The sequence below is a fragment of the Indicator indicator genome, chromosome Z, assembly GCF_027791375.1.
Source record: "Indicator indicator isolate 239-I01 chromosome Z, UM_Iind_1.1, whole genome shotgun sequence".
Lineage (NCBI taxonomy): Eukaryota > Metazoa > Chordata > Aves > Piciformes > Indicatoridae > Indicator > Indicator indicator.
Genome location: NC_072053.1, coordinates 63,924,732 through 63,944,792, shown reverse-complemented (window position 1 = coordinate 63,944,792; position 20,061 = coordinate 63,924,732). Strand labels below are relative to the sequence as shown.

The 20,061-nt window shown below is 43.9% G+C and overlaps 1 protein-coding gene across 5 annotated transcripts in view; it reads left to right on the top strand.

Annotated features, from left to right (window-relative positions):
* The window catches only part of PIGG (phosphatidylinositol glycan anchor biosynthesis class G), a 70,162-nt gene extending 61,551 nt beyond the window's left edge, over positions 1–8,611 (top strand). For 4 of the 5 annotated variants that reach the window (XM_054397755.1, XM_054397753.1, XM_054397752.1 and 1 more), the window contains one exon: positions 8,329–8,611. In XM_054397755.1, the coding sequence (XP_054253730.1) occupies positions 8,329–8,551 (223 nt within the window). In that variant the 3' untranslated portion in view covers positions 8,552–8,611. Of the gene's footprint in view, positions 1–8,325 lie in introns of all 5 variants that reach the window. The other variant, XM_054397751.1, reaches the window with a different exon arrangement.
* Positions 8,612–20,061: the final 11,450 nt, after the last annotated feature.

Below are 20,061 nucleotides of genomic sequence, written 5' to 3'. Positions count from 1 at the left end.
AATTTCTCCTCACTGGGATGGACTGCTATTGAGCTGAGAAGAGGTGAACCTCAATTATCATCCAGTTTTCTTGGACCTCTCTTCCCTCTAGGGTCTTTTCCCTTGATATTTTCAAGCAGATCCTTGGAGGGGCCAAAATTTGTTTTCCTGAAGTCAAGGGTTGTGAACTTGCTTTTTTCTTCTTACTTCTCAGGAGCTGCCATCTCACAATCACTGCAGCCAAGGATGCCATTGAATTTCACAACCCAAACAAGTCCTTCCCTGTTTGTGCATATGAGGTCCACCATTGAACCTCTTCTCGTAGGCTTGGCAGCTGGGTAGGAGGCTGTCATGGATGCTCTCCAGGAACTTCCTGGATTTCTTACGCTCTTCTCTGCATTGTCCCTCCAACACATGTTGGGGTCGTTGAAGTACAACAAGAGGACCGCAGCCTGCCAACACAAGGCTACTTGTCTACTTGTTCTCCTGGTCAGGCAGCCTCTAGCAAACACCTGTACTGATCTGCTCTTTAATCCTTCCCTGTAAGCTCTCTCAAAACCGCACCCTGATCCTCCTGAGTTTTGAAGACAGTGAGGCTGTTACATATTTGAAAGCATTCAGGTGGAGCACAAACCTTCCTTTGGGTGCCAAAAGTCTTTCAGCCTTAGCTTCCACAGAGTTTTCATTTACAATTCTGCTAAAGATAAGACTTCTTCTGCACTGCAGCTGGGGTCCAGGGCCCTTGAAGATGTAGGGTATCTGAGAAGATCAGGTCTCTTTCATCCTCTCTGAATGCTGCCAAGTGGTGCTCACTTGATCTCATAACTCCTCCACTGGGTGGCGCAGCTCTTCAACAACAACCGATCTGCTTCAGGAAAGAAGAGCATCTCGGCAAACCTTAGGAAGAGGCTCTGTGCAGTGCTGAGAGCTTCTGGAGAATGTGTTCCGGTGCATCACTACCATGCTTGAGAATGTTTAGGCTGGGTGGAATAGAGGTGAGGATCTGTTCACTACACCGTTTTGCACAAGCTGCTGTGGCTCTTAGCACTGCTCTAGGCCTGTCAGCTATGGAGGTGTTTGGCAGCAGCTGTGACAAAGGCTTCCAGGCACACTGGATGAAGGGCAACTCTTTGAATATATTAGAAGCTCCTGGAGTTTCCTCAGGTACACAGACCTGTGGCTCTCCTTACCTTGTCCTTACTTTGCAAGAGCATATACCCTCGAATTTCTCAGAGAGTTTCCAGGAGTACCCCAGTGTTCCTGGACCCTGTTCCCAGTAGCTTCCAAAGGAGAACCAAGAAACTTGTGCAAATTGTTTGCTCTCTTGCTCCTTCTCTCCCGCTTTGTCTTTCCCCCTCCCTTTCTGTTCTTTGTTCTTTTTTCTTTTTCCTTTTGGCACATTTGTTTCCTTTGCCACTCTCTCCTGCTCATGTGAGCTCTTTCCTTTACTTTCACTCCTTCCCATTCACTGTTGTTTCCTCTTTTTTCCTCCTCTGATTCTCTCTACCTGTTGCTGTCTCCCTTTCTTCTAATTTGTTTCCCTTTCTATCCTAATCAGTTCTTCCAAGTCACACTTTCCCTTTGTCTTTTCTCCTGTTCTGTTCCCCCTTACTCTTTCCCCTTCTCACAGTATCCTTACCTCTGCCTTTGGCTTCTTGCTCACTTTCCTTTCTTCACTTACCTGCTCCCCTCTCATGTTTTCACTCTGTCTATCCATGTTGCTGTCTCTCCCTTCTCTTGCCACTCTGAACATGTCCCACCATGTCTCGTTCCCTTTTGATCTTTTACCTCTTGCTCATTGTCATTTCCTCTGCTTCTGCATCCATCTCTCTTGTTCACTCCCTACCACTCTTTACCTATGCTTGCTCTTTTCCTCTCCTTTCCTTCTTGCTTCCTGTCTTACCTTTGCTTTTCTTTCCCTCTCCCTGACTCATTTCCCTCTCACTCTTTTCTATCCACTCTTTTTTTCTCTCTCAATCACATTCTGGATTTCTTTGCTTCTGTTTCTGCTTCTGTTACTGCTCTGCCCACTGTGCTATTTTTCTTTAATTTCCCTTTCTTTCTCTACCTTCCTGCCTCTTTCCCTCTTGACTTACTCTGTGCTCCCTTCTTTCTCAGGATCTATCTCTACCTCTTCACTCTCTAATGCTAACATGTGCTCTTGCTGTCCTTCCCTCTCTCTCTCTCCAATCCTCTCCCCTCTCTCTCTCTCTCTGTCTCACCTGCCCAGCATCTCTTTATGTCCCTTGCACATGCACTTTCTCAGATTCACAGCTTGAATCAGGTTGGAAGGGATCCTCAAAGGTCTTGTCTAACCTCCCTGCAATGAGCAGGGACACCTCCAACTAGATCAGTCTGTCAAGGGCCACAATGAGTTTGATCTTGAATGTCTCCAAGGATGGGACTTCAACCATATCCGTGGGCAACTTGTTCAGTATTTTACTGCTCTCATTGTATAACCTTCCTCCCTGATGTCCAATCTAAATCTATCCTGCCCCAGTTTCAAATCATTGCCCCTTGTCCTATCAGTAGAAGCCTTTCTAAACAGTCCTTCCCCAGCCTTCCTTTGGGCCCCCATCAGATACTGAAATGTAGCTATATGGTCTCCTCTTCAGGCTGAACAACCCAAATTCTTTCAGCCTGTAGTTCTCTGTTCTGTGGCCAGCATGACTAACTGCTTGGTTCTGGTAGCTGAGGATAGGATTGTACATGGAATGATGTCCTTCTGTATTTATCCAGGATGTTTCTGCCTTCTTATGTCTTTTCTTCAAGTGCACAAGTTCTCAAATGTGTATGCTATTGAGGTGGCAGAATTAGTTTGAGGAGAGACCTGTTATAATAGTTATGTCACAAGTTTAAGAGTAGTTGTTATTGCAGGCAAAACAACAACAACAAAAAACAACCAAAAAAGGGAAAGAATTGACTCTGCCCTCAGTGCAGAAGAATGAGCATTGCTCACAAAACTGTAGAACAGCCCAAGTTAGAAGGAACCTTAAAGGATCATCTGATCCAACCTTTCATGAGAAAAGAAGCCTTTAAAAGGTCATCTAGCATCCTATCCAGTTGCATCTTGGAAACCCTCCAGTTGAGGGGACTCTACTGCATCCCTAGAGAGATTATTTCAGTGATAATCAGGTAAAACTTCTCCCAGTGCGACTTGTACCAGTTGCAGCTGATCTTCTCCATGTGGTACCTGGTGAAGAGAGCACTTCTGCTCTTTCTAGCCACCCTTTAAGCATTGGAATACTGTGATGAGGTCTCCCTGAACTTTCTGTTCTCCAGGGAGAAGAGACCTAATTCTTACCGTCTTACTTTGTAGGGCAGGTTGTCCACTCCTTTGATCATCTCCAATCCTCCTTTGGACCCTTTCCAGTCTGTCCATGTCAGTTCTGAAATGTGGGGACCAGAACATAGTAGTCCAGGTGCATCCTGACAAGCACTGAGTAGGCTGGGATGATCACATCTTGGTCTTTGCTAGTAATACCCCTGTGGATGCAGCCCAGGACTTGATTTACCTTACTTGCTGCAGCAACGCTCTGCCAACTCGTGTTCAACTTGCTGTCCACCAGCACACTCAGGTCCCTTTCAGCAAGGCAGTTCCCCAGACGTACACAGATCCTTGCCTGTACTGAGCCCTCTGTTTTTATCTCTCCCAGGTGTTGGACTTTGCACTGGTTTTTGTTAAACTTCGTACTGTTCTTGCTAGCCTGCTATTCCAGCCTGGCATCTTACTCTGTAAGGTGGGTCTCCTTTCTCATGTGTCCAGCTCACCACCTACTTTAGTGTCATCAGTAGTGTGTTTTAAAATTCTTTGTGGAACTATTTGCAGGGCTTACTTTCAAACTGCAGAACTTGTGCCACTATCTGCCAAGTATTTTGTATGACTGGGAGAGGTACTTTGACAAGAGTGTTTTTTTTTTTTCTTTCATGTTTTTGGCATCGTATTTTTTTCATTTTACAAACCTTGTATATCCACTTTAATAGAATGTCAGAGGTGGACAGAGAGTTGGTAGGTTTGTTGATGAAATGGTGGCAGCTAGGATTTAGGAGATCCAAAGAAGCAGGAAGTATACTAACAGCACAATTTCTTGGTCATGTATTAAATACTAAAAGTTAAACGAAAGGATTTTTGTTGTAAGTCAGTATGTACTCTAGACTGTACTTAATGTTTGCAGTCTAAATATGGCATGTTGGGTGATGTGAAACTGTAAATAGTCTTTGATTCTGAAGTCTCTAAAGGCATTGGTTTTTTTGGAATTATCAATCTTCATTATCAATATATCATGAAGTTTGGGTATGTTTTCTCATCTTTAACACATTTAGATATTTTATTCAAGTCCCCAGGAAGATAACTTGCTAAGTGAACTCTGTGTTAGAACCTGAGTACTTATTTTTTTCACTCATGCTTTATGCAGAAGCCTTAATATTGGGATAGTTCTGTCAGAATATGGAGGTACTGTGTGATGTTTACACACTTCTATATTTTCCCCCTTTAAATAAGAAAAAGCATTAGCTGCTGCAGAGACAGCTCTACATGGAGTTGTTGCAGGTTGCTGCTTTAGATTTGGCCTTCAGTCTTCTGTTTTCACTGAAGTGGTGTTGAAAGGTTGCAAGTGTTAATGGCTGATCCAGCTCAGAAATTATAGGGTACACGAATGACATCACAGAATCACAGAATGTTAAGGGCTGGAAGGAACCTGAAAAGATCATCCAGACCAACCCCCACTGCCAGAGCAGGATTGCCTATAGTAGGTCACACAGGAACAGCATCCAGATGGGTTTTGAAAGTCTCCAGAGGAGGCTCCACAACCTCTCCGGACAGCCTGTTCGAGTGTTCTGTCACCCTCACACTGAAAAAGTTTTTCCTTATCTTCACATAAAACCTCCTCTGCTCCAGCCTGGACCCATTGCCCTTTGTCCTGTCATTGAACATCACTGAGCAGAGCCTGGCTCCATCCTCCTGACACTCGCCCTTCACATATTTATAACATTAATGAGGTCACCCCTCAGTTTCCTCTTCTCCAAGCTTAAAAGACACAGTTCCCTCAGCCTTCCCTCATAAGGGAGATGTTCCACACCCTTAATCATCTTTGTGGCTCTGCACTGGACTCTTTCAAGCAATTCCTTGTCCTTCTTGAACTGAGGGACCCAGAAATGGACACGATATTCCAGGTGTGGCCTCACCAGGGCAGAGTAGAGAGGAAGGAGAACCTCTCTCTACCTAATAGCCCAATCCCCTCTAATGCACAGGATGCCATTTGCCCTCTTGGCCTCAAAGGCACATTGCTTGCTCATGCTCATCCTTTTGTCCACCAAGACTCTCAAGTCTATTTTCCCAGAGCTGCTCTCCAACAGATCAGTCCCTGGCCTGTAGTGGTACACAGCATTCCACAACCTGCTTCCTGTGCTGTCATGATGACTTCTGGAATAACTCAGGAATTAGCTGATCTAGCTGGATTTCCTTGGTCACGTGATCAGCAGCAGCCCAATACTTGACCACTGCATTTCTTGTGGCCTGGTGAAGCTCTGTATCCTGTGGTCACTCTGTCTGTGTAGAGCACAAAAAGTCATAATTCTTAGCTCTTCAGCAAACTGAGTGCACAGCAGCAGCGGGAGGAAAGCATGGTGCTGTGCGTGAAGGACATGATGCCTTAGCATCAGACTAGAGGACACCTAACTGCTTGTGCTCAGCCATAGCAGTGCTGCTGTTGTTTGCACAACAACATGATTGTGAACGTTTGTGCTAGTTCCATAGTAAACTGAATTATCCTGGTATTGAACCCCACTAACAGTTTAACATTATGGGTACAGCGTGTGGCCGTTGCTTTCTCTAAACAGCACTGCTGCATTATGCTGTGAAACTGTCCAAGACTTCCCTCTGTGGGTAGATATCCATGTGTTGTTGAGAGACTGAGTGCTGAGACCTTTTGGAAGTAAAGGCACTATATAAGCAGAAAACAGTGCATTTTTCTTACGGTATTAGAATACAGAAAGAATCCTGCCATTTATGTATCCATTTATGTATTTACTTGGGGATTCTTTGCTAGTGATGCAGAGTTTAAATGGTAAAGGTTACTGTGTGCTCCCATTCCAGTATAAAATGTATCTAATATTAAGTCTAATATTATATATATTCTTGAGCCAGAGAAGTGAACACACAGAGAATCAATTTAAAATAATTTTCCAACCAGTGTCACCATGATTAAAAAAAGCAGCTGTTCTGACAATTTTTAACACCATCTATTTACATTTAGGAGCTTTCTCACAATAGGTGCTAAATGTATTGTTAGGTGAGCACAAACTAGGGAAAAAGACAGGAACTGAACTTTCAGTTTAAACTACAGGGCTCATGAAAGACCTGGATGTGTAAGTTGATGGATGCTTTCACTTGTGTCTTTTAGGATTCTGTTTTAAATCCCATCATTTGACTTAATAAATATGATAGCCACAACCACTGATAGCTTTTATCTAGCTGGTCTGCCAAGTGCATTTTTTTTTCTCTAGAAAATTATTTTTAAATTGCCTGTTTGCCTGACTCAAACATTTCTTTAGGTTATTCAGACACTGTTTTTACTCACATGAGCATGAAAACAGCTAAAACGGAGTGAACTGCAGTTTGCTTAATTCTTGTCAACAAAATCAGTTATTAAACATAAAGCAGGTTATTTGCACAATCTCACTGAAGACCGACACAGTTATGCAGAAGCTGGAAGTGGCCTAGTTCACTCCCAAGCCACAGTTTCCTTGCCAAAGCAATGAGGGAAATGTTTGGCTCTGTTTTCGTGAGCTGTTGTTCCTTACACTGAAAGCCTTGGGAATTTTGCTCTTGACTTCACTGGAAAACAGGACTGCATCCTAATTATTTTAATTTAAAGAGTAATGAGTCTAGTGGTTTATGTAAAACACTGCATTCTGTAGCTTACTTGCTCGTAAGTGACTAATTCACATCTCACATCAGTGCTAGTCATCTTAAATTTGTATTGCTTGGAGCAAGATCAGAATTAAAAACTGGGAAAAGCAAAACAGATTCTCAGATGAGGATTTCAGAGTAAATAACTTGTGCTTTTTGTCAATGTGTTCTTTTGGGATCTAATGATATAAAATCCTTTGATAGGGAGAGGAAGATGTCCTGCTTATTATTACAGTCCAATAGAATTATTCATTCTTTTTTTTTCCTGAACAGAAAAACATCTGAATTTGGTGTGAATTAGTCTCTGCAGATGTGGTTTGAGGAAACTGGATGTGTGCCAACGCAGCAGCATTGCTGCAAGTTGGCATCTCATGGGGTTATGGCCTTAAGTTGTGCCAGGAGAGGATCAGATTGGATGTTAGGAAAAATTTTCTTCACAAAAAGGGTTATCGAGCATTGGAATAGGCTGCCCAGGGAAGTGGTGGAGTCACCATCCCTGGAGACATTTAAAAGACTCATGGATGTGGTGCCTAGGGACATGGTTTAGCGGTAGTGATTTAGCAATAGCTGTGGGATTCCAAGCTCTGGATGAGCAGTTAAACTTGATGGTCTCTTCCAACCTCAACAATTCTAAGGTTCTATTGGAACTGCAGAAAATCTTTTCACTTCCATTTTCATCTGGCTGCTGTCACCTGCCAGATCACCCTAGTGTGGCAGATTGGGACCAAGCAGGTTACATGTGGGGCAGACATCTCTTGCAGTACAGCAGGCTCAGCCAAGCTAAAGTGCTCTGAGAGGAATGCAAGGTGTTTCTCATGTAGGCTTAAGAATGTGGGGTTCTCTAGAGGATGTTGTGTTAGCTAGCTTTGCAGAGTTTTCTGATAGCACAATTTTATGCTGCTTTGTGCAGTGTGACTGGGTGTGGGCAGCAGTGTACTCCAGCAAGTTTATGTCTTTTACAAGAGGAGCAGACTTCATCTGATTATCCATTGTACAGGCTAGGCTCTTTTTTGTAAAGAGTACTGAAGTCTTTCTTCCCAAGCACATGAAGGGTGGCTATCGTGAGGAGGGAGACTCCCTTCTTACAAAGAGTCACATGGTAAAGACAAGGGGTAATGGGCACAAGTTGCTACTGGGGACATTTTGACTGCATGCCAGAAAACTTTTTTTTTCACCATTCAAACTATTAAACATTGGAACAAACTCCCAAGGGAGGTGATGGATTCCCCTACATTAGACAGTTTCAAAGCCCAGCTTGACAGGGTGCTGAGCCATCTCATTTAAACTATATTCTTACCCTGAAAGGTTGGACTAGATGATCCTTGAGGTGCCTTCCAACCTGCTGGTATTCTATGAATCTGTGAATAAAGAGTGGAGGAATTCAGATGTCTTTATTAGATTTGCCTGACAATGAACTGTTCTGGTTTTGTTACCAGGAGCTCAGCAGCAGTGGGTCACGGCTGTTTCTGCTACGCTCTGATGCGCTCAATTCCAGTCGCCATCTACATCGTCTTGGTGACAGGTCTGCGTTACCACTTGTTCATCTGGAGTGTCTTCTCACCAAAACTGCTTTATGAGGCAGTGCACGTGTTCATCACAGCTGCCGTCTGCCTGTTCTTCACAGCCATGGATCAGAACCATTCTCAGAAAGTGCAGGATTGAAAATAAGCATGTGGTGCGCAGTTCTGCATTGCAAGGTCCAGCCTGTCACTGGAATTGAAGAAGGAAAATAACAGCTTTAAATCCTTGTGCAGAATTTGAAGAATGAGCTTGTTTATTTTAATCAAGAACAGGATTTGAAGGGTGTGTTTCATTTTAAAACAAAGTTTGCTTTAAAAATACTGAATTGAAGTAAACTTTTTTTTTCATAGATAACTTTTTTATGTAGCTGTCCTTACAGCACTCTCCAGGGCAATATTATCAGATCTGAATTTCAGAAATATACGTTTTATTATAAATACTGACCAATGCCTCCTGGGCACTGAAAAAATCCTCTGTGTGTACAGTTTTTTTACTTTCTTAGGCTACAAATCCTAAAAATATTGCAGGATTTCTTGGTGCTGTTCACAGCTGTTTGTTTTTGTTTGGTTGGTTGGTTGGTTTCTACTGTGTGCATTGAAATTCATGTTGAATTATTGTACAAATGCCTCAGGTAGGGGATTTGTGTGTGTGTTTGCATAGGCAGCATTTCTGTTTAAAGGTAGTATTTCAGTTTTAAGATGTGTGCAATCATTATACGTGATGGTTTCCAATCTGCACTTCAGGCAGTGGATAAGAAAAGCTAATGGGCTAAGAAAGCTTTGAGTCTTCTGTGGAGTCCATTCACTGCTGAAATGTCATGTTTCTGTTAATGTATAAATGTTAAATCAGGTTGTTGGCAGCTGCACTGAAAATTTGATCATGTTTTCCACACTAGGGTACAAAGTTATGAGCCATGAACAGGAAAATAGAGTAATGGGCTAAATTACTGTCAGAAGAAAAGGTGTGTTTGCATCACCTTTGTCCTGGTGACCTGTCTAACCACTTCACTTGAATGTGCTGTAATTAATTCCTAACGATGTTGTTTTCCTCGCTTCTGTCTAGAAGATGGACATTGATGACTGTCTTGAGCATCAATGTTCTTCCTGTGGGGTTTTTCACTTCATATTTTTGCCCATGTTAGCAACAAATAGGATTTAATCTGCATGTAATAGAAATGTAGCAGAAGAAAAGAACAAAGGCAACTTTAACTTTTGTTATGAATCTGGAAATAAAAAGTATTTAGGTCCTGTGTGGCTGACAGCACCCTTGATACGTTTTTCATCTCATGTTTCAGATAGAAAGCAAATCTCAGAAAGTAGGCTTTTAGTTTTTATACATTAATAATAGGCCAGATGATTACTAATAATGAATTTTTTTTTCCGCTGTGAACCAACAAGATTGTTAGTGTCTTGAACATGAGCTGTTTGTCTGGAGAAGAGACTACTGGGTCTTAATGTTGTGACCTGTTGGAAGTTTGAAAATTAAATACTTTTAATAAATTGTTTTTTAACTGCAAATTGTGGAGTATTTAAAACAGTTTTTAATTGTGAGTGTTGTACCATTTTCACCATTCATGTTACCATTTTCATAATTTCCATTTTTTTTTCTGGTTACCTGTTGCCTAGCAACCATATGGGGATTATGAGCATCTTTGCTTACTTGGTTAATTCCTAAGCAGTCCTCCCCCATGTTCATGCAGAATATGTTAAGAGATTAGACTCAGAGAGAAAGGATGCTAATAAAGATATGGAAGGGGTGGAGGGGAAGTTTCTTCTGGCATACAGAATCCTAAAACATGGTATGACATTCATGTGATCTTCTATTCCTTCTGATGTTACTTGCTTTTGGTGTATCTCTTGGACAATTTTATCAAGTAGTGGAATCAGTGGGGCAGGAGAGGGAGCTGGCTGATCTCATTGAGGCTGTCCAGTCTAACTGTGTGATAGGCTGTGATAAGAGGATGTTAATGAAAGAAGCTTGAGGTGGGTGTTGGTCCCTTCTCCCAGGTAACTGGCAATAGGACGAGTGGAAATCACAGAGTGACAGGGGTTGGAAGGGACCTCTGGAGATCAAGTCTCCCTAGGTGAAACCCCCCCCACCAGAGCAGGTTCACCTGCAGCAGGTTGCGCAGAATGGCATCCATCACATCTCTGGGCAGCCTGTTCCAGTGCTCCAGCACCCTTAGTGTAAATAAGTTTCTCTTTATGTTTAGATGGAACTTCCTATGTTCAAGTTTGTTACCGTTACCTCTTGTCCTGTTGTTCAGCACCACTGAAAAAAGACTGGCCCAGGACAGGGCATACTGCTCCAGATGAGACCTCACCAGGACAGAGTAGAGGAGGAGGAGAACCTCACTCGACCTGCTTGCCATACTCTTTTTGATGCTTTCCAGGATACCATTGACCTTCTTTGCCACAAAGGCACATTGGTGACTCCTGGTCATCCTGTTGTCCACCAGGACTCCCAGGTCTTTTTTCTACAGAGCTGCATTCCAGCAGGTCAGCCCCTAACCTTTTTGGATACGTTATTCCTCTCTAGGTGCAGTACCCTACACTTGCCCTTGTTGAACTTCGTAAGTTACTTTCTGCCCTACACTCTGGCCTGTCTGGGTCGTGCTGGATGGCAGCAGCACAGCCTTCTGCTGTGTCGGCTACCCCTTCAAATTTTGTGTCATCATCAATCCTGCTGAGGATACATTCTATCCCTTCATCCAGGTTGTTGATGAACACCCTGAACAGGACTGGACCCAGTACTGAGCCCTGGGGAACAGCAGTTGTTACAGACCTGCACCACTGACCACAACCCTTGGAGCTCTGTCTTTCAGTCAGTTTTCAATCCACCCCAGTGTCTGTTTGTCTAACCCCCACTTTGTACGCTTGCCTATGAGGGAGGTGGTGTCAAAAGCTTTGCTGAAGTCAAGGTAGAAAACATCCACGGCCCTCCCCTCATCTATCTATCCATCCAGTCATGGCCTTGAAGAAGGCTATGAAATTAGTCAGACAAGACTTCTCCTCAGTAAATCCATGTTGACTACTTCTGATGACGTTCTTTTCATGCAGGTACTTTAAGAAGTGACCTCGAGTTACGCCAGGAAGGTTTAGATTGTGTATTAGAGAAAATTCCTTTACTGAAAGTGGTCAGGAACTGGAAGAGGCTACCCAGGGAGGTGGTGGAATCACCATCCCCAGAAGAATTTTGTCTTACCAGTGTGGTGATTTGGCCCTGGCTGGGGGCCAAATGCCCACCAAAGCTGCTCTATCACTTCCCTTCTGAGATGAACAGGGGAGAGGGAAACATATAACAAAGGCTGGTAATAGGATAGAAGCAATTTAATAATAATGATAAGCAAAACCAATAGATTTCACTGAAGGAAGAGCAAAGAAATACTAGTCTCTACTCATCAGCAACACTATGGTGAGTCTCAGGAAGCAGAGCTCTCTATGCTTGGTGGTTCCTCTGGAGGACAGATGCCATGGACAGATTTCCCCCTACTTCCTTCTTTCACTTCATTCTTATATCTGAGCTGATGTAATATGGCATGGAACACTCCTTTGGCCAGTTTGGGTCAGCTGGCCCAACTGTGTCCCCTCAGCATACTCTTGGGGAAGGAAATATTGGAAAACCAGACTGGGTGCTTGGCTCAGCAGTAATCAAAACACTGGTGTGTTACCAACACTTAGCTACAGCACTGCAAAGCACAGCATAGAAAGATGTTTGGAGGGGAATTAACTCTAGCTCAGCCCAAACCCAACACAACCTGTTCTGTCAAGCCCCTTAAATATGCCCCAGAAATCTTGCAGAATCCCCAAGTGCTTTTCCTTGTGTATCCTATAACAAATCCTGCATGCCTCCAGGCAGTGAGCTTCTTCAGCCTGCAAGATTTTCCAGGAGATGAGTTTCTTTGGTTGACTAATCCTGGTGGGCTTTGCACCACTGACAATTGCCTAATTGCTTAGTGACTGATTAGGTTATAATCTGAATAAATGACTATAAACGATTGATTAGGCTAGTATATATTCTCAGCATGTCCTTGTTCATCTGGCTTTTTGTTAACCATGAATAGTCTTTAATCACCTAAATTCGCAGTGATTAGTGCCCTTTCTTGGCCTGGGGATGAGAAATCTGTCAGGGAGCCCTTTATGCATTTAGCTCCTAGGGGAGAGGGCATGAAGGTGGAGGAAGACTCTTTCAGAAGACTACAGAGACAAAGCCCCAAAGGCAGCAGGCACAAGCTGCAGTACTGGACATTGAGAAGAGGCCAAAGGAATCTTTTCTCCTCCCAGTGTTTAGTGTGAGATGGGGCCTGGGCCTTCACTCTTGGAGATCTTCCCACCTCAAGGGCACCTCATTTAGCTGGCCCTGCTGTGGGCTCCAAGTAGTGTTGGCTGAGCTCTAGAGATCTCTTCCAGCCAACATTTCTGAATTATTCTATGGTTTTATTATGTTTAAAGTTGACTCTGCCATTTTTACTGTTCGTTTCACAGACTTTCCTGAAGTCAAAGAGCTGTGTCATCAATTTCGTAACAAAAATTTTAAAACGTTCATCATCAGGAAATAAAACATCTGTGTCACTCCTTTTTGCAAGAGATAAACATCACAGCTGAAAACGATTGGGGTTTTTTGTTTTGGTTTTCTTTTATGTAGCCATGTATTTATACATTAGATACAAGAAGCAAGTGTCACTGGAAGGAGAGATTTAGTGCCAGCAGTCCTCAGTGCCTCCATAGCTTGAGGATTCCCATTATTCAGTGGCGAAGGATCCTATTTTGCCATTGCTTCTGTCATAATTTAGATGATTCTGTAAAACATTCAGCTTGCCAATCAGGCCCATCCCAGGTACGTTTGGCAGGACACCCACATACAGGTGACTTACTTTCTGAACTTGTTTTTCCAGCTTCAGACTGAGAATTAAGCCTGTGCTTCTTGCATTTTGCCTGATGAGATACACAGGTTCGTCTCAAATGAACCTATTACCTCCCAGCCTTTGATAAAAAGCTGGGGTTGCTATGAGGAGTAAATGGGTTCCTCCAGCAGATGCCTCTCCTCACTTACTGTAACACTGTTGTCCTTCCCACTGACAGGGTGCTGAGGGCACATTTTCAGTTTAAGGTGTAAGTTCAGTCTGTAGCTTAAAGTACATGATTTTTGCATGATGTTTTCATTTTAAGAACATGAGGTTGCTAGACACTTAGAGATGGGCTTCAGCATAACACTTAGTCTCAAGATGGACTACATATGGCAAGCCTTTCATCACCTATGCCTTTTTAATGCCTCAGATTTTGCCACTGCAATGTGTTGTATTTGGTCATGTCTACTACAAAGACCGCTGGGGATGCAGAACAGGACACAGCACAGCTCACACAGCAGATGTGCACCGAGTATGCATGGTTGGTGTATTGGTCACCAGTAGGAAGATATGAGGTCTAAAACAGACAAAAGCCCTGCACATGTTACATTGAGAGTTTGTTATATCTGGTGAGACAGGAAGATTTGAGCCCAGCTTTTTCTGAGCTGAGGGGAAAAAAACCAACCAACCAACAACAACAACAAAACCACAGCTGTTTAAAGAGCACTGTATTTGGAGAATGTAGGATTTCCTGGGGGGTCAGAAATAGCTTTACTGTGTCCCGGGCAGAGCTGCAAAGCTGTTTGTATGGGTTTTCTCCTGAAAAATCTTAAATCTGTGGTCCCAGAGATGGGAGTGGCTGCAGTTGTTCAGCGTTGCTGGTTTAGTACCAGTTACTTTGTCACAATTGCGTACAGCAGTTAGCCTGTAAATACTTTGGGTGTCTGGACACTAGATCAAATTAAGGAAATCATGCTTCTGAATCACACCTAAGGCCATGGAAATCGACACTTTATTCTGTAAAGGGAAAGTGACAGATAGGTCCATTGGCCCAAATTCTGTCTCAGTCTCTGCATGTAGTACTTAACTACAGTCAGCTACAGACTTCCAGAAGCGCTTGACTGATAAGAAAGGCAAGGCATGAGGATAGAAGGGAAGTTCTGGAGCAACACTTACGCATACTGTTGGTGGCTTTTTGCTTTGAAGAAATGTTAAAAACTAGACTAAAATGACTAATGCATCTCTCTTGGCTGTAGTTAACAACCCAGAGCAACAGATTAGGAGTGGGTGAGCAATTTCTTGCATTTTTTCTGCACATGACTTCTCCTGCCTGTCATTGCCCACCACTTTTGGCAGTAACACTAAAAGCCACTAAAAGTTCCTCCATAAACCCATGCTAGAGGCACCTTGTTGATGGAGGAAGGTTCTTGGTCCTCCACTTTTACAACTGTGATGCAGAAGATAGCTGCAGAAAAAAGACAAGAGGCCCACTGGAGAGGACTGCTTGAAATGCAGTTATAACTGGATCTTTGTTATCTGCATCTCTGCCAGTGACATGTTTATGTGGATGTTCACATGATTCTGTGGGAACACCTCCTTTCTGATATTTTGGTTGAGAGAAAGTGTCCAGTGTTGTTAGTTTAGTCTTGCTAGGCAGTATGCTGCAGCACAGAAATCACAGGCTTCTCTCCTGCTTTCCAACAGTTACTGGGCTGAACTGTGGAGATACACTGCAGGAGGTAACCAGATGTGTACAAATAAGGTGGCTGCAGCATGGCATTCCATGTAGGCACTTGCATGAGGATGGCCGCTTGTGATAAATTCTTCAGTGAACAGGACACAGCCCTGGTTTACAAACCACAGCCTGTGGCTTTTGCTAAACAAAGTGCACAGCTGGCAGCTGAAGTCCCAGTGTGACCTGGAGAGCCTATCTCCTCTAGGAAGGTTCTTCTGGCTTTATTCTTATTTAGCATATTTCAGCCAACCATTGGCTTGCTGGTGACATGACATCAGGAGCCTCCTTCAGACTGACAGCTAATGGAACAAGGCTTGCCAGCATGGCCTATGATGTGTGTCAATACGCCACTCATTGTTGGATAAATGTGCCCTTCCTAGGAAGAGAGGGAATCCTGCTACCCTCTGTAAGGGGCCAGATAATGCTGCTGCACTGCACAGGGGACTTGGAGGGTCATAAAAGAAGTTACAATACAAGGTTTGCAGTAAACACAGATAGGAAAAGGAAATCATTACTGGGATGGGCAATTTCTCTATGAAATTATCTGGAACCTATTTGAGCTGAGTGCAGACAAACCATTTGGACAAACAAAGCTATTTCAGCTGGCAGCAATGAGAGCAATGAATGCAGTCCATACTCACAGTGGCAGATCTCATCTTGGACATTGGAGTTAAGGAGTCTCCCAGGGTGAAGCTGGGACACAAACAGCAGCATTGGGAGGGAAGTAAAACAATAATGTCACAGTAGCAGTGTGCTTGCTACTGGAGTAACTGCAGCAGAAAAATTGAATCCCACCCTGAGCCTGCAGCTTAGAAACACACTGCTAATTTGAATGAATCTCTGAGAAGAGAAATGAGTCTCTGAGAAGAGGAATGAGTCTCTGAGAAGAGGAATGAGAAAACTTGTCTTGGTCCATCTCTCCAAGTATCTGCCAGGAACAACAATGTGATGACATAGGGCTCTTTGGCCAAGCAGGCAGACAGGCATTGCTATTTAAAACAAAACAAATTCAACACAGCAGTATAGAATCATAGAATTGATAGGGTTGGAAGGGACCTCAAGGATCATCTAGTTCCAACCCCCCTGTAAAGGGTAGCTTTTGCCAGCTGGGTTATTTGAGGACTGCAGCTGGATTTCCATCTTACTCCTGAGGTTGCCCTTGAGCCACAGCACTCCTCCCAGATGGAAGGGGGAGTTAGTCGAAAGGAAATCTCAGCCTTGTAATTCAGTTCATACAAGGTTGGAAGGGCAGTGTGGGCTTCCTTTACTGCCTGGGGCCATAACAGCTCTGTGGATGGCTTCACTGGGGCTCAACCTTCTTTCCCGCGTTGACTTACAGGTTGTGTCCTCCAAAGTTGAGAAGTCACACCAGAACACAGCAGCAACACTCTTCCCCACTGGCTCAGCTCAGGGCTTCCATTAATGTTCTCCAGGGCATGGGGCATTATCCTGTCAGCTGTGCACATATTTCCTCTAAGATGCTGTTAAACTGTATAAAATCATTGCTACCAGTCTGGCGTCAGATCTGGAAGCGAAAAAGAAAGAGCCTAGGCTCGGGCTGCTGACATAGCTTTGCCTGTTGCTGCAACTCACTGCTGTTGCTGTGCCTGACTATATGAATGTTTTATGAGACCATACACAAAAGGGTTTCCCTTGCTAGTTGAGTGGCTGGATTTTCATTGTTATCGCAAGGATTAACTCTAGTGCTCAAACAGCTGCACAGTTTTCTTTCCTAGCTCTGGAAGTAGCTGATACTGTCTGAGAGATTGTGTAACTTCCTGAATGAAAAGGGAAAACACAGAGATTTCTGTGAGCTCCCATTACTCCAGTACTCAGTAGCACAGGTTATGTGTTCATAGCAAGCACCTTCTCCTAAGGGATAATGTTCTGCTCTTCTTGGTGAAACAAGTATTGTGACACTGAAGTCCTGTAAAGTGGATGTTTCCTTCTTGCAAGGGAAAAGCTTTAAAAACCAGTTAGAATCAGCCCTTCCTCCCTTGAAGGGACATAATAAGAGTATTGCATGTATGATATGAATTACTTTTATAACCAGTTTTGTTCCCTTTCTTAAACATTTCACTGAGATGACAGGAAGGGACTATTTGTCACCCAAAGGTGGAATATTCCTCTTACCAGAGATCTCATAGCATGGCATCTCAAACGTCTTCTCGTTACTGCCTGTCATGGATCTTTGCTTATCTTTGGGAAGTGAGCTTGCAAAATGTTCTGGATTTGCTGCAAGCTGGAGGTAAGAGAGTAAATTTTAATTACCTTCTGAATCTAATGGGTTGGACTTCTCACAGAATCATAGAATTGTTTCAGTTGAAAAAGGCCTCTAGAATCATAGAATCATTAAGGCTGGAAAAGATCTTTAAGATCATCAGGTCCAACCACAACCCTGCCAGTTGTAGGAGGAGATCAAAGGAGGACCTGCCCTTCATGAACTCATGCTGACTGGGCCTGATTACCTGGTTGCCCTGCACATGCTGCATAGTGGCACTCAAGATGATCTGCTCCGTGACCTTCCCTGGCACCAAGGTCAGACTGACAGGTTTGTCAGACTGACAGCCCTGGGTCCTCCTTGACCTCACATTCACCAGTCACTAGTCAGCTGGCACCTCCCCACTTCACTAGGACTGCTGGTAAAAGATGAAAAGTGGCTTGGTGAGCACTTTCACCAGCTGCCTCAGTACCCTCAGGTGTATACCATCCAGCCCCACAGACTCATGTGCAGCAGGTCATGAACCATCTCCATTTGTGTTATTGGGACTTCATTCTGCTCCTCATCCTTATCTTCCAGCTCAGGGAGCTGACTATTCGATGAACTTACTGCTAAAGACTTCTCCAATGACTGAGAACTCTAACATTTCATGATTGCTGTGCCCAAGACAGTCCCCACCCACAAGTCCTTCTCTATTCACAAACAGCAGGTTCAGCAGGGTGCCTTCCCTAGTTGATTCCATCACCAGGTGTTTCATGAAGTTACCCTCCACTCACTACAGGAGCCTCTGCATCTGTTCCCTCTCTGTTGCGTTATATTTACAAAAGATATCAGGGAAGTTGAAGTCCCCACAAGAAGAAGGGCCAGCAATCATGAGACTACTGCCAGATGGCTAAAGCATATTTTATTTGTCTCTTCGTGGTGGTTGGCTGGTCTATAACAGACTGCCACCAGGATATCTGCCTTGTTGACCTTCCTCCTGATTCTTACTCAACACCATTGAGCTCAAGACAATCAAAACACTCTGTGACATACAGGGCCAGCCCACTGCCTCTCCTTCTTTGCCTACCCCTTCTGAAAGGTTTGTAACCATTGATTGTGTCACACCAGTTGTGTGAGACATCCCACTATGTGTCTGTGTTGGCCACCAGATCATAGTTCTGCTACACAATGACTTTCAGTTCCTCCTTTTTGTTTTCCATGCTGCAAGCATTAGTGTTGATGCGTTTCAACTGGTCTCAAAGTCTTGATTTCCACCTGTCAAAGACCCGAAGTTTCTGAGGTTGTGCTGCCTGTGAGGTGGTAGTAGAAGGTCAATTTGCATCTGTGGAGTTGCTTCAAAAGCAGGAACAAAGTGACAAAGAAAAACTGCTTCTCCTATTACCACTATGTTCTAGTCTCCTTTGCCTTGGTTGGGGTTGTCTGTCATTTCCTTGTTACTTTCTTTGTTTCCTAATGCAGTAGTTTTCCAGCTGAAGAGACTCCTCCCCTGAAAACCTGATACCTGACTGATTGTTAAAACTGGTTGTTCAAGAGGTCTTGGTTGGATTTTAATTATTTTCCAGTTAACAGAGGACGTTACTTTTTTACATAGATTCATAGAATGATTTAGGTTGGAAAAGAGACCATGAAGATCATCTAGTTCCAACCTGCTATGGGCAGGAACACCTTCCACTAGACCAGGCTGCTCAAGGCTTCATCCAGCCTAGCCTTGGACACTGTCAGGGAGAGGGCATCCATGGCCTCCCTGGGCAACCTGTTCCAGTGTCTCACCACCATCACTGTAAAGAATGTCTTCCTAATATCTAGTCTAAAACTACCCTTCTCAAGCTTAAGGATATTCCCTCTTGTCACTACAAGCCCTTGTAAAAAGTCCTTTCCCAACTTTATTGTCAGCCCCCTTCAGATACTGGAAAGGGATCTCCCTGGAGCCTTCTTTTCTCTAGTCTGAACAGCCCCCACCTCTTGCAGCCTATCCCCATAGGCAAGGTTCTTCAGTGCTCTAATCATCTTTGTGGCCCTCTCCTGGACCCACTCCAGCAGCTCCATGTCCCTTCTATGCTAGAACACAGTTTTCCAGGTGGAGTCTCACGAGAGCATAGTGGAGGTAGGGTATCAGCTCCCTCATATCCTGCTTATCACACTTTCTTTGATGCATCCCAGTATACAGTCAGCCTTCAAGACTGCTCTTAAGCCACTCCTTGCTCAGCCTATATTTGTGTCTAGGATTACTCCAACCCACTGTGGCAGTACATCCAAAGCCCCTCCGCCCCGCTCCCCCTGCCCTGTGAAGCTGGACTGGGGGAAAGCGGAGAAGCTGGGATGGAGTGAGCCAGTGGGCAGAAACCTCCCTCCACCCAGGGCTGTGGGTCAGTAGACCCATATGCACCCTTCCTCCAAGCCTCATGCCCTGCCAGCCCCTGTGCTGGGGCACGTCTGGGCAAAGGACAGATGCCTGGTGCCTACTGCTACTGTCTGCCTGAGTTTGGAAATGCCTCCTTTGTGATGTCTGACAAAATTAGACCTGGCTTTTCTTTAAAAAGGGACAGTTGCGGAGCAAGTGAACTCCCTTTCTCTGGTTTTTCCCTCACCACACAGGTGGACTAAGCAGCTAGAGCAGTTTAGGAGAATTCTCCAACAAAAAGAAATGAAAAGAGGAATTCCCACAATCAGCAAACAGCATTGTGAGTGTCTGACATATTCCTAAGTCCCCAGGAAGTTCCTTCCTTTTGTAAGTGGGACTCTGCTACTTTTGGATTTATCTTTTCCAAATACTGTTCTCAAACTATCTGTAACCATTCCTGTTGTGAAGATAACCCACAACCAAATATCCAAGCCTTTATAAACTT